The sequence below is a fragment of the Pan paniscus genome, chromosome 1 (genome assembly GCF_029289425.2).
Source record: "Pan paniscus chromosome 1, NHGRI_mPanPan1-v2.0_pri, whole genome shotgun sequence".
In the NCBI taxonomy this organism is placed as follows: domain Eukaryota; kingdom Metazoa; phylum Chordata; class Mammalia; order Primates; family Hominidae; genus Pan; species Pan paniscus.
The window spans coordinates 117,366,115-117,378,804 of record NC_073249.2 but is presented as its reverse complement, the minus strand read 5'-3'; the positions used below and the strand labels follow the sequence as shown (position 1 = coordinate 117,378,804).

Below are 12,690 nucleotides of genomic sequence, written 5' to 3'. Positions count from 1 at the left end.
TAGTATGAAAATTGTGTTTGTTCCATGAATGCAAGGATTTCTAACAATAGAAAAAAAAACTATGTATAATTCATCACATTAACAAGTTAAAGGAGGAAAAGCAAATCATCATTGTAGGAGAGGCAAAAAGTGAATTCAATAAAATAAAATATTTAACTTTGACAAATCTTGTTTAGCAAACAAGAAATAGAAGAGCTTTCGGTGTTTGCTTATAAATCAGAAACTATTCTTCATCTTTCAAGCAGAGGTGATTTAATACAGGTGATTGATTATACAAGTGATGGAAGCCAAACCAGGCTTGGTGAGTCAGCAGCTCATATTTAATATATTTATAGATTAAATATTTAATTATACTTCAAAACTTTTATGTACACTATAATCTCATTATTGTTTTCTATACTATTATATGCAATATACAAATACAGAAATACAGAAATGTACCTCAGTTTGAAAGAGAATTTGAATATGAGGCAAAAAGATACCCCCAAATTATAGTTACATTACAAGAATTGAATTTAAGAAGGAAGAAGCAAATTGCAAGAGATAAGACCAAGCCTCTTTAGTAATGATCATTCTAAATCCAATTGGTATAAATTTAGGGACGCACAACTGGATTGCAGTGTAACTAAGAAAGTTTGTGTGTCAATAACCATATTTATCCTATGTGAAGAAATAATAGTTTCATAGGAGAAGGTTAATTGGCATGGAGTCTGTAAAAGAGAAGTTTGGATAGATGATTGAGCTATGTATTTGTCAAATAATATCTAAAGGTAAAAAGAGATCTAGTTCACAGAGGCGAATCTCTGATTTTTTAATTTGCATTAACAGAAACAACATTGGAAGGGAGTATATTAAGATTTTAATAGTGACTATTTCTGCCAATGGTTTCTGTTTTATTGTTTACTATTTTCGGTATATTTCCAATGTTTCTTAATAAGTGTTTATTATTTAAAAAATGAGAAAACAGCAATGAGTAATTCAGTAAAATAAAATTTTTCTAAATTGTGACTGCTATGATTATGAGCCAATTATGAAAGAAAGAGACACAGATAGAAATAGGGTGACCAATCTTTCAACTTAGGAATGAAGGACTTTCTGGATGGGGGATTTTTGTTGCTAAAATCGGGACAGTAGGGGACATATTGGGACTGTGGAAAAACCCTACAGGGATTTATTTCCTAACTATGAATTTCTATCTTGATCTAGAGACGACTGTTCTCATAAATAGGTAGAGTAGATGTGGTATTTCTGGAATGAGATTTAACATCTTTACGTAGCTTGCCCTATTAAAAGTAGACAAATGCTTGTGAGAGAATATCATATACCTTTGAAAGCTAATGTCTTAACTAATTCGCTGTGAGCAAAGCTCTTGAAGACTGTGATGTAACAGAGATTCCTAGGTATCAGTGAAGATACGGAGATGAAAAAGGGAAGTTGAAAAAAGAAACTGAGAGATAAGCATGGAAATCATTTTCCAACCTCATTTTTCCAATCTCCATTTTCCTGTATTGAGAAGTGAAACTATGTTTTCTAGAGATAAAGTTCTAGAAATGAACTCTGACATAGATATTTTAAAACCAATTTCAGAAACAAAATACTATGTGAACCTGGAGTAGTTGTAATTTATGTCCTTTTGTCTGTCTTTATCCTGTAGTTAAGTTTCCCTTGGGATCTCTTTGGGAAAATGGAGTACTGCATTTTACAAGGCAGGACTTGAATTTTCTTTCTTTTCCTTCTTTCTTCCTTTCCTTCCTTCCTTTTCTTTCTCTTTCTTCCTCTCTTTTTCTCTTCTTTCTTTCTTTGTTCCTTTCTTTCTTCTTTTCCTTCCTTCCTTCCTCTTCTTCCTTTCTTTCTTTTTTTTTTTGACATGATCTCACTTTGTCACCCAGGCTAGAGTGCAGTGATGTGATCCCCTTGCATGATGTTCTGTATCCCAGCTCATTTATTAGTGTGACAGTATTTCTATCTCAGGCCTGCCATGAGCAGGTACAGTGAGTGCCCAGTCTCTCTCTGCCCTTGCATAAGGGAAGGGGATGCTTGGGAGCCTGGTGGCCCAACTGAGCTTCCCCGGTTTCCCATCTATCCAGCTGCCCTACTTGATTGATGGGACTCACAAGATCACCCAGAGCAACGCCATCCTGCGGTACATTGCCCGCAAGCACAACCTGTGTGAGTAGATTTGGTTGCAAGATGCGGGGAGGGACCGTGGCCTCCTCCTCGGCTTGGCTGGGCTGTGAGGCTGAGAGAGAATCTGCTTTACGAGGGTAGGCGGGGAATCAGAAAAGGAGCAGATTCGCGAAGACATTTTGGAGAACCAGTTTATGCAGCTGGCCAAACTCTGCTATGACCCAGATTTTGTAAGTCCCCCCAAGTCCCCCCCACCCCACTCCCAGTCTCCCCTACCCTACTCCCAGTCTCCCCTTTCCCTGCAGAGTTTGTGTCCAAAATTGATTCCTTCTGGTGAGTTCTTGGTCTTGCTGACTCTAAGAATGAAGCCGCAGTCCTACACGGTGAGTGTTACAGTTCTTAAAGATGGTGTATCCGGAGTTTGTTCCTTCAGATGTTCAGATGTGTCCGCAGTTTCTTCCTTCCGGTGGGTTTGTGGTCTTGCTGACTTCAGGGGTGAAGCCGCAGACCTTCGCAGTGAGTGCTACAGCTCTTAAAGGTGGCGCGTCTGGAGTTGTTTATTCCTCTTGGTGGGTTCATGGTCTGGCTGGCTTCAGGAGTGAAGCTGCAGACCTTCATAGTGAATGTTATAGCTCATAAAGGTAGTTCAAACCCAAAGAGTGAGCAACAGCAGGATTTATGGTGAAGAGTGAAAGAAAATACACTTCCACAGCCTGGAAGACAACCTGAGCAGGTTGCTGCTGCTGCTTGGGAAGTGCGGAGGTGGGGAGGGGAGGGGAGGTGGGGCAGGGGGGAAGGGGGGGTGGGTGGCCTCCTTTTAATCCCTTATTTGGCCCCACCCACATGCAGCTTGGTCCATTTTACAGAGAGCTGATTGGTCCATTTTACAGAGTGCTGATTGGTCCGTTTTACAGAGTGCTGATTGGTCTGTTTTTACAGAGTGCTGATTGGTGCGTTTACAAACCTTTAGCTAGACACAGAGCGCTGATTTGTGCATTTACAATCCTTTAGCTAGGCAGAAAAGTTCTCCAAGTCCTCACCTGACCCAGAAGCCCAGCCAGCTTCACCTCTCATTTTGATCAGGAGCCAAGACTGTGGTCCTGCCAAATACACGGGTCCTGTTTTCTGTTTGAACTCTTTAGTGCTACTCATCCTTCAAGCTATTTCCTATAATGCCACCAGAGTGACCCTCAAACCCCAAAGTCGTGTCAAATAAAACCTCTAAATCAATTCCCCACCAATCTACTTATAGAATCCTGACTCCCCAGGGTATGAATTCACTCTCTAGACAGTAATGGTTACTTCCAGAATCCCTTCCATCTCTGACCCATGACCTGTGCTTTGGGCCATCTCTCCCAGTGGTTTATATCATCTGCCTGCTTTAGGAATACACAAACTATGAGGAAAACAAGTGCAAAACAAAGGAGTAATGGCACCTGAAATTTTGGTGTCTTCCGAGTGCTCTCTTGACATACACTGAGATCAGCGAATTTTCCTAACAGACAGCTTAGGGGCAGCCAGAGGCTCTTTTTCCCCCTCCTTTCTTCCACTCATCCTCTGAATATCTCCTCATCTTTCCAGAAACCACTCAATGTCCATTGTATTCTTCTGCTGCCCCACTAGGAGGAACTTTCTACTTCTTTCTCTGAGCTCCTTTAGTTCTTTGCATCCTTGATTCTGCTCATATCTGGTCCAGAGCCTACCAGGTGCTCAGGTGCTCCTGGGGCTGACCCAGAGGTTGTTGGGAGGTCAGTGGGGACAGATTTAGGGACAGTGTCACATTCCGCTCTGCCATCCCATCACCTCAGAAAGACTCCAGCTACCCAGTTGGAGTCTAATAAATGCTGATGTATCCAGCTGAAGCCTGGACAGTGACCCAGTTCCAGCTGTGGGGAAGATGACTGCTTGCCCGCGGCCAGCTGGGGCAATGCACAAAACTGGGAGGCTGCATCTGTGCAGGGAGCTTGTGTCTGAGGGTGTTGACAGCTGTTTTCTGCCTCAGGAGAAACTGAAACCAGAATACCTGCAGGCACTCCCTGAAATGCTGAAGCTCTACTCACAGTTTCTGGGGAAGCAGCCATGGTTTCTTGGGGACAAGGTAATGGGGGCGTGTGATGGGGACACCACAGATTTGTCATACTTCCTATATTATGGAGGTTTCAGCCCACATATCCTTGGCCTTATCCAGATCACCTTTGTGGATTTCATCGCTTATGATGTCCTTGAGAGAAACCAAGTATTTGAGCCCAGCTGCCTGGATGCCTTCCCAAACCTGAAGGACTTCATCTCCCGATTTGAGGTGATGCCCCCAGCCTCCTTTCTCTTTATGTCTCTTATTCCTTTCCCTCCTTTGTGATGCTTTCCCAGTCCTGGAGCTACACAAAGAATAACTCACATTTATGGCCATGTGCGGTGGCTCACGCCTGTAATCTCAGCGCTTTGGAGGCTGAGGGAGGCAGATCACCTGTGGTTAGGAGTTTGATACCTGCCTGCCCAACATGGCAAAACCCCATCTTTACTAAAAAAAAAATACAAAAATTAGCCGGGCGTGGTGGCGAGCACCTGTAATCCCAGCTACTTGGGAGGCTGAGGCAGGAGAATCACTTGAACCTGGGAGGTGGAAGTTGCAGTGAGCCAAGATCGTGCCAATGCATTCCGGCCTGTATGACAGAGTGTGACTCCATCTCAAGAAAAAAAAAAAAAAAAAAGGAGCCGGGCATGGTGGCTCACACTTGTAATCCCAGCATTTTGGGAGGCCGAGGTGGGTGGATCACCTGAGGTCGGGAGTTCGAGACCAGCCTGACCAACATGGTGAGACCCCTGTCTCTACTAAAAATACAAAATTAGCTGGGCGTGGTGGCACATGCCTATAATCCCAGCTACTAGGGAGGCTGAGGCAGGAGAATCTCTTGAACCTGGGAGGCGGAGGTTGCGGTGAGCCAAGATCGTGCCATTGCACCCCAGCCTGGGCAACAAGAGTGAAACTCCATCTCAAAAAAAAAAAGAAGAAGAAAAGAATAACTTGCATTTATTGAGTGCTGGCTTCATGCCACGAACTGTACCCAGCACATTATACCTATTGTGTTGAATTTGAAATTTACAACATTCCTACAGGGTGGTAGAATTATCTCCCCCATTTTAGAGACAAAGAAACTGAGAATGAGAGGGTCAGTCCTTTGCTCAGGGTCCCAGAGCCAGTGGAGGCTGTGCTGGGCTCCCTGCGAGCCTCTGGATCTATGGTCGGCAGTCAGGGCTCTCCGTTTTGTGACAAAAGAAAAGCCTCAGGCCTTGTCCAGCCTGGGTTTCATAGCCCAGGACACTTTGGAAGAGGCAGAGCACTTCAGGACCACGGATGCAGCTGGCAATAGTAGGACTGACACACAGTAGCATTGATGTTCAATACTGAACCCACAGGCAGTATTCACAGCTACACCCAGAAACTTTGTATGATTGAACCCCCATGTGGGGAATCCTGAGAGCCAGGGCTGTGGCTGGAGCTGGATTAGGGTACATATGTGGGTGCCCCTGTTGAAGGAGCTTATGCTGAAATGCCCTGTGCTGGAGCACTTTCCTTCTCTACCTCTTTTTTTTTTTTTTTTTTTGAGACGGAGTCTTGCTCTGTCACCCAGGCCGGAGTGCAGTGGAGCAATCTTGGCTCACTGCAACCTCTGTCTCCTGGGTTCAAGTGATTCTCCTGCCTCAGCCTCTTGAGTAGCTGGGATTACAGGTGTGTACCACCACGTCCAGCTAATTTTTGTATTTTTAGTAGAGATGGGGTTTTGCTATGTTGGCCAGGCTGGACTCAAACTCCTGACCTCAGGTGATCCACCCACCTCAGCCTCCTTAAGTGCTGGGATTACAAGCGTGAGCCACCGCGCCTGGCCTCTTCCTCTCTTTTTTTCCCTCCAGTGTTCCAAGTGTTCCCCCTGTGAGATGAGTAGCACGCTGATTTTACTCCTATTCACTGACCTTCTCCTCTGCATGAGGCAGGGTGTGAGGCACAGTGGGAGATGCATAGATGACAGCCCCATCCTGGAAATGAGTGCAGTGAGAGGCCTGCAGGCAGAGCAGCCTGTGAAGTGTGTGCTGAACTTGTTTGAGAGCAGCAAATCCTACATTACTACAGATTTGGGGATTTGAGGCATTAGTCCAACAGGCTTCTGAGCCTTGAATCTGTTTCCCTTTTCCACTCCCCATCAAGAGGTCTGCTTGCTCAGCTAGTTCCCATCAGCTCTGGTTCTGCGGTTCTGGTCCAGGCTGAGTGGCCTTGGAGTTAGGTAAGAGGTGGTGGGAAGGGAGGGATGGAGGAGAGCTGAGAGCTATGGCCCGTTATGTGCCAGGGTCAAGCCTGTCACCCAGGCTGGAGTGCATTGGTGCGATCTCGGCTCACTGCAACCTCCGCTTCCTGGGTTCAAGCAATTCTCTGCCTCAGCCTACCAAGTAGCTGGGATTACAGGTGCCCGCCACCATGACCAGCTAATTTTTGTATTTTTAGTAGAGATGGAGTTTCACCATGTTGGCCAGGCTGGTCTCCAACTCTTGACCTCAGGTGATCCACCCTTCTCGGCCTTCCAAAGTGCTGGGATTACAGGTGTGAGCCGGATGTTTTTGAATACCTTATCTGGGCATTCAATCCTGGTAAGATTGTGCACAGCACATCTGAGTGTCATGTAGCCTGATCTGCAGCAGGGCTGCAGATGCCATGGGTTAGGGCACAGTGAGATTTTGCTAAGATACTAGATGGAGGACCTTGGACTTTCTGCTTTAAGGGGAATGATTAGAGCCTAGTCTCGCCTTTGATTTTCTTGTGCACTGCCACTCCCCATTCCACTTTCATCCAGGTTTTACTGAGACATTGGGTGAGTGTGTTCAGAGCCCCTTTGTTCTGCTGGAGTTCCCTTCTGTGTCTCTATACCCAGACAAGCCAAGAGCCTCCCTGTGGAAAAGGAGACTGTGCAGTCAAGGAGTGACAGGGCCTGGTGTGAGGGGTGGTGGGGCAGAAGAAGAAGAGAATTTGGCAGAAAGAGGCCAGAACTGGAGAGAGACAGAACCAGGCTACATTGAAGTTCTATTCCCCTTACTAGGTATTTAAATGTAAGGAAGTTGCTGAACTTCTGTTTCCCACATGAGAAATGGTGATAATAGATTCAGCCTTGCAGAGTAGTCGAGTGGGTTTTCTAAGCTTATGTTGTAATTTCTCTTGGGTACAGAGCACCGAGCACCATGTAGAATCTTCATAAGTGTTAGCTGTTACTGTGGTACAACATTACTTAAAGGAAGTTGGAAGAGTTAACTCCGCAAATCTGGGGACCCTAAGAGGCTGTGTGATGCCTCAGCACTTGAGCCCACGTGGAAAGGCTGTGGCCAGGGCCCTGACCTGCTGTGTCTGCAGTGGGGTTGTCCCAGCCCTCATGGGCAGCTGACCTTGAGTTCTGGCCTTATTTTCCCCCCTCTCAGGGCTTGGAGAAGATCTCTGCCTACATGAAGTCCAGCCGCTTCCTCCCAAGACCTGTGTTCACAAAGATGGCTGTCTGGGGCAACAAGTAATGCCTTGAAGGCCAGGAGGTGGGAGTGAGAGCCCATACTCAGCCTGCTGCCCAGGCTGTGCAGCGCAGCTGGACTCTGCATCCCAGCACCTGCCTTCTCGTTCCTTTCTCCTGTTTATTCCCATCTTTACTCCCAAGACTTCATTGTCCCTCTTCACTTCCCCTAAACCCCTGTCCTATGCAGGCCCTTTGAAGCCTCAGCTACCCACTATCCTTCGTGAACATCCCCTCCCATCATTACCCTTCCCTGCACTAAAGCCAGCCTGACCTTCCTTCCTGTTAGTGGTTCTGTCTGCTTTGAAGGGCCTGCCTGGCCCCTCGCCTGTGGAGCTCAGCCCCGAGCTGTCCCCGTGTTGCATGAAGGAGCAGCATTGACTGGTTTACAGGCCCTGCTCCTGCAGCATGGTCCCTGCCTTAGGCCTACCTGATGGAAGTAAAGCCTCAACCACATTTGCTGTGTGTCTTATCTTATTTGCTCCTGGCCATCTACCCAGACTGTCTGTCTGTCTGTCACTGCCTCTTCCAAGGGACTGGCTGGTGATCCTGGCAGTGGCTGGGTTCTAAAAGATTCTGCTGGGCATAGTAAGGCGCTTGAGAATTCTTGCTCCCATTCCTGAGAGACTCAGAGCAGGAAGCCCCATGAGGCACTGTGGAAAGGATGTCTCTTTCTTGGCCTGGATCTCCCATTCATTCATCCAGCCGTATTGAGTACTTTCCATAATTGCACAGAGCTTGTGTCTCATTGAATAGGACCCCAAGGGGGTGGAATCTCCATCAGAGAGAACCAGGGTCCCTTTTACCTTCTCCACTATATGACTGCATCACTTCTGTTAGGTCTCCAGGACCCAATCTCTATTGTTTTTCTCAGATGGCTTCCAGGTACCCTCTCCAGGCTTGCTGCACAGCTGTCATCAGGACGTTCTCTCTGGGTTTACTTCCTCTCTTTCCTGGGTACCTGTGAGAGAAATGTCTTTAGTCCTTGCATAACTGAAAGTGCCTTTACATGCTTACTGAATACTCTGGCTGATGATTTAGTCTGTTCTCACGCTGCTAATAGAGACATAGCCGAGACTGGGTAATTGATAAAGGAAAGAGGTTTAAAGGTCTCACAGTTCCACAGGGCCTGGGAGGCCTCATAACCATGGCAGAAGGTGAATGAGGACCAAAGTAATGTCTTACATGGCAGCAGGGAAGAGGGCCTGTGCAGGGGAACTCCCACTTATAAAACCATCAGATCTTGTGAGACTTATTCACTACCATGAGAACAGTATGGGGGAAACTGCCCCCACGATTCAGTTTTCTGCACCCGGCCCCCACCCTTGATACCTGGGGATTATTACAATTCAAGGTCAGATGTGGGTGGTGACACAGCCAAACCATATCAGATGGTGATAGAATTCTATGATGAAAACCTTCAGACCTCTAATAGATTTACTCGCTCTTTTCTAGAATTGAGCATTTCTGGTGAGTAGGTAGATGCCAGTTCTGACAGCATCCTTTGCTTTTTAAAAATTATTATTATTATTTTGAGAGGGAGTATTACTGTGTCACCCAGGCTGGAGTGCAGTGGTGTGATCTTGTCTCACTGCAACCTCCCCTTCCCAGGTTCAAACGATTCTCCTTCCTCAGCCTCCCAAGTAGCTGGAACTATAGGTGCACACCACTGTGCCCAGCTAATTTTTGTATTTTTGTTTTAGAGACAGGTTTTCACCATGTTGGCCAGGCTGGTCTCAAACTCCTGACCTCATGATCCACCCACCTAGGCCTCCCAAAGTTCTGGAATTACATGCGCGAACTACTGCGCCTGGCCATATCTTTTGCTTTTTTACTTAAGCTTTTTCTGTTTATCATTCTGAGGTCTATAATTCCAAAGGCCGTGTGGGGATCTATAGGTTGATCTCTTCCTGACTCACATCATTGCAGGAACTTTCTAAGCATAGGCTTCCTCCACCCTGACAGCAATCCCATATCTTTATCTGCATTGCATCTTCTTGAAGTAATTTAAAATCTCACTGGAGAGTGAACTGCTTCAGAGGAAGATTCTCATAGCTTAGCAGTTCCTAAGCTGTGATACCAGAAATAGTTGTTGAGTCTGTGGGTCAGGTATTCACGCAAGGCTCAGCAGGGAGCACTTGTTACAAATCAACAAAGGTCTCTTCTCCAAAAACTATATATCCAAAAATACAACTCATTAAAAAATGAGTCAGAATTTCAACAAGCATTTCCCAAAAGTGAATATCCAAATGGCCACTAAGCTCATGAGAAGGTGCTCAACATCATTAGACAGCAGAAAGTTAAAAACCCCTAAGATCGTACTGTATCCCCACTAGAATGGCTGACATTGAAAGGACTGACAATTGTTGGTGATTTATGGAGTAACTGGAACTGTCATGCATTGCTGGTGGGAAAGCCACTTTGGAATACTGGCACTGTCAACTAGGGCTAAAGACACATCTACCCAGGACCCAGAAGTCCTACCCTACAGGAATGAGTCCTAATGGATTCCAAGAACCAGGTATAATGATGCCAAAAGCAGCTTTATTTTAAATAGCCAATAACTGAAAACAATCCAAATTCCATGAATAGAAGAATGAACAAATGAACTGTGGTTTATCAACACAATTCCATCATTCGTATAATGGAATACTTACTCTGCTATAATGAAAATAAATGTGCTAACACTATGTGCAAAAACATGGATGGGTCTCACAGATGTGTTGAGTAAAAGGATCCAGACAGGAGAAAGGACACACGATCTCATTCCACTTACACGAAAATCAGGGGAGGGAAATGAGTCCATGGTATCAGAGGTCAGATGATTGGTGACCTTGGTGAGAACTGGAAGGTTGCCTATTGAAGGCTCCTGGTGCAGTGCTGTAAGTTTTCTCTCTTTATCTGGGAGGTGATTCCAGAAGAGTATCCAAGTGGAAAAGCCCACAGAGTAGCACACTTAAGGCCTGTACACTGTATGTGTATTCACTTCAATGAAAAGCATGCACATATGTCTTACATTATTTGTGTGCTTGTGTTGGTTTGCTTTCCCTCATAAGATGTCAATGTCATGAAGGCATGTGTTTTTGTATCTTCTTGTTCACTGATGTAACGGGTGTTTGCATATCACCTAGCACAGTCCTTGAGCATAGTAGGTGCTCACTTAATAGTTATTAAGCAAATTATAGGTTCATCTTAATGGTGTGATTTCAAATTCCCTTTAGATTTTTATTCATGCCTACTTCTTTGGATAGGTGAGACTGGTGTGCATGTATACTCTTAGATTCTACCATTTTTTCTCTTTAACATTTTACTTCTCTTTCTTTTTTTGAGACAGAGTCTCACTCTGTTGCCCAGGCTGGATCACAGTGGCGCAGTCTCAGCTCACTGCAACCTCTGCCTCCTGGGTTCAAGCGATTCTCTTACCTCAGCCTCCTGAGTAACTGGGACTACTGGCATACACCACCACACCTGGCTAATTTTTGTATTTTTGGTAGAGATGAGGTTTTGCCATGATGGCCAGGCTGGTCTCGAACTCCGGGCCTCAAGTTATCTGGCCACCTCTACCCCTCAGAGTGCTGGGATTAAAGGTGTGAGCCACTGCGCCTGGCCTAACATTTAACTTAAAAATCTGTGTATGGGCTGGGCTTGGTGGCTGACGCTTGTAATCCCAGCACTTTGGGAGGCCAAGGCAGGCAGATCACGAGGTCAGGAGAGCGAGACCATCCTGGCTAACATGGTGAAACCACTTCTCTAGTAAAAATACAAAAATTAGCCGGGTGTGGTGGCTCTTGCCTGTAGTCCCAGCTACTCAGGAGGCTGAGGCCGGACAATTGCTTGAACTTGGGAGGTGGAGGCTTCAGTGAGCCGAGATAGTGCCACTCCTCTCCAGTCTGGGCAATAGAACAAGACTCTGTCTCAAAAAAAAAAAAAAAAATCTGTATATGTTGGCAGTCTATATGCATGCCTACTTCTAATATTGATGGCTATCTCACATTAGTTCCTGTGGATTAACTATAGTTTGCCTAGTCATTCTTATGCTATGGTGTATGTGGATTTTTCTAACTTATTTATTTGTTTTTAGAGCAGGGTGATCATGTTTTGACTAATTCCTTCCCATTTTTGGTTACTTTGAGTAGATCCCCAAAGGTGATTACTATAAGGTAAAGGGTGAGACTGGTTTAATGGTATTATAACAGATAATTTGATTGCTCTCCAGAGAGAATAACTTAATTTATGGTGCCACCAGCAAGGGACAGTACACGGACCTTTCTGCACTATTTTAGACACTTAGGAGATCGCAATTTCATCTTACGATTTTTTTTTTTATAAGAACACCTTCAAATATTCTGGCTGGGCATGGTGGCTCATGCCTGTAATCCCAGCACTTTGGGAGGCCGAAGCCAGTGGATCACTTGAGGTCAGGAGATTCAGACCAGCATAGCCAATGTGGTGAAACCCTGTCTCTACTAAAAATACAAAAATTAGCCAGGCCTGGTGGTGGGCACCTGTAATCCCAGCTATTCAGGAGGCCGAGGCACAAGAATCGCTTGAACCTGGGAGGCAGAAGTTGCACTGAGCCAAGATCGTGCCATTGCACACTGCACTCCAGCTTGGGCGACAGAGTGAGAGTCTACCTCAAAAACAACAACAACAACAACAACAAAAAGAATACCCTTAAATTTTCTACCTTCACCTTTTTTGTTTATAGGTTGTGCATGTTTCTGCCAATGAATCACAGTCTATGAATCGACTTGTTCGTGAATCTCCTGTATAAAACTCTCTGTTTACCCATTCTCTACCGGTGGCTTAGTCATCTCCAGGAGAAAGATTAAAGAATGATCTTGTGGCAGTCAAGGCTTTTTCTCCCATAGGCACAATGTAATTAATTGTGATTTTGTTCTTGGTTTCCTGTGGCATAATGTGATGGTTAGTTTTCTGCGTCAACTTGACTGGGCTAAGGGATGCTCAGATGGCTGGTAAAAGTATTGTGTTTGTGAGGGTGTTACCAGAAGAGATTTGCCTT

The 12,690-nt window shown here is 45.4% G+C and overlaps 1 protein-coding gene across 1 annotated transcript in view; it reads left to right on the top strand.

Annotated features, from left to right (window-relative positions):
* Positions 1-8,123, top strand: part of LOC129398196 (glutathione S-transferase Mu 2) — a 266,011-nt gene extending 257,888 nt beyond the window's left edge. Inside the window, exons 4-8 of the mRNA XM_055114800.2 lie at positions 2,088-2,169; positions 2,269-2,357; positions 4,130-4,225; positions 4,316-4,426; positions 7,585-8,123. Of these exons, the coding sequence (XP_054970775.2) occupies positions 2,088-2,169; positions 2,269-2,357; positions 4,130-4,225; positions 4,316-4,426; positions 7,585-7,674 (468 nt within the window). The 3' untranslated portion in view covers positions 7,675-8,123. The remainder of the gene's footprint in view (positions 1-2,087; positions 2,170-2,268; positions 2,358-4,129; positions 4,226-4,315; positions 4,427-7,584) is intronic.
* Positions 8,124-12,690: the final 4,567 nt, after the last annotated feature.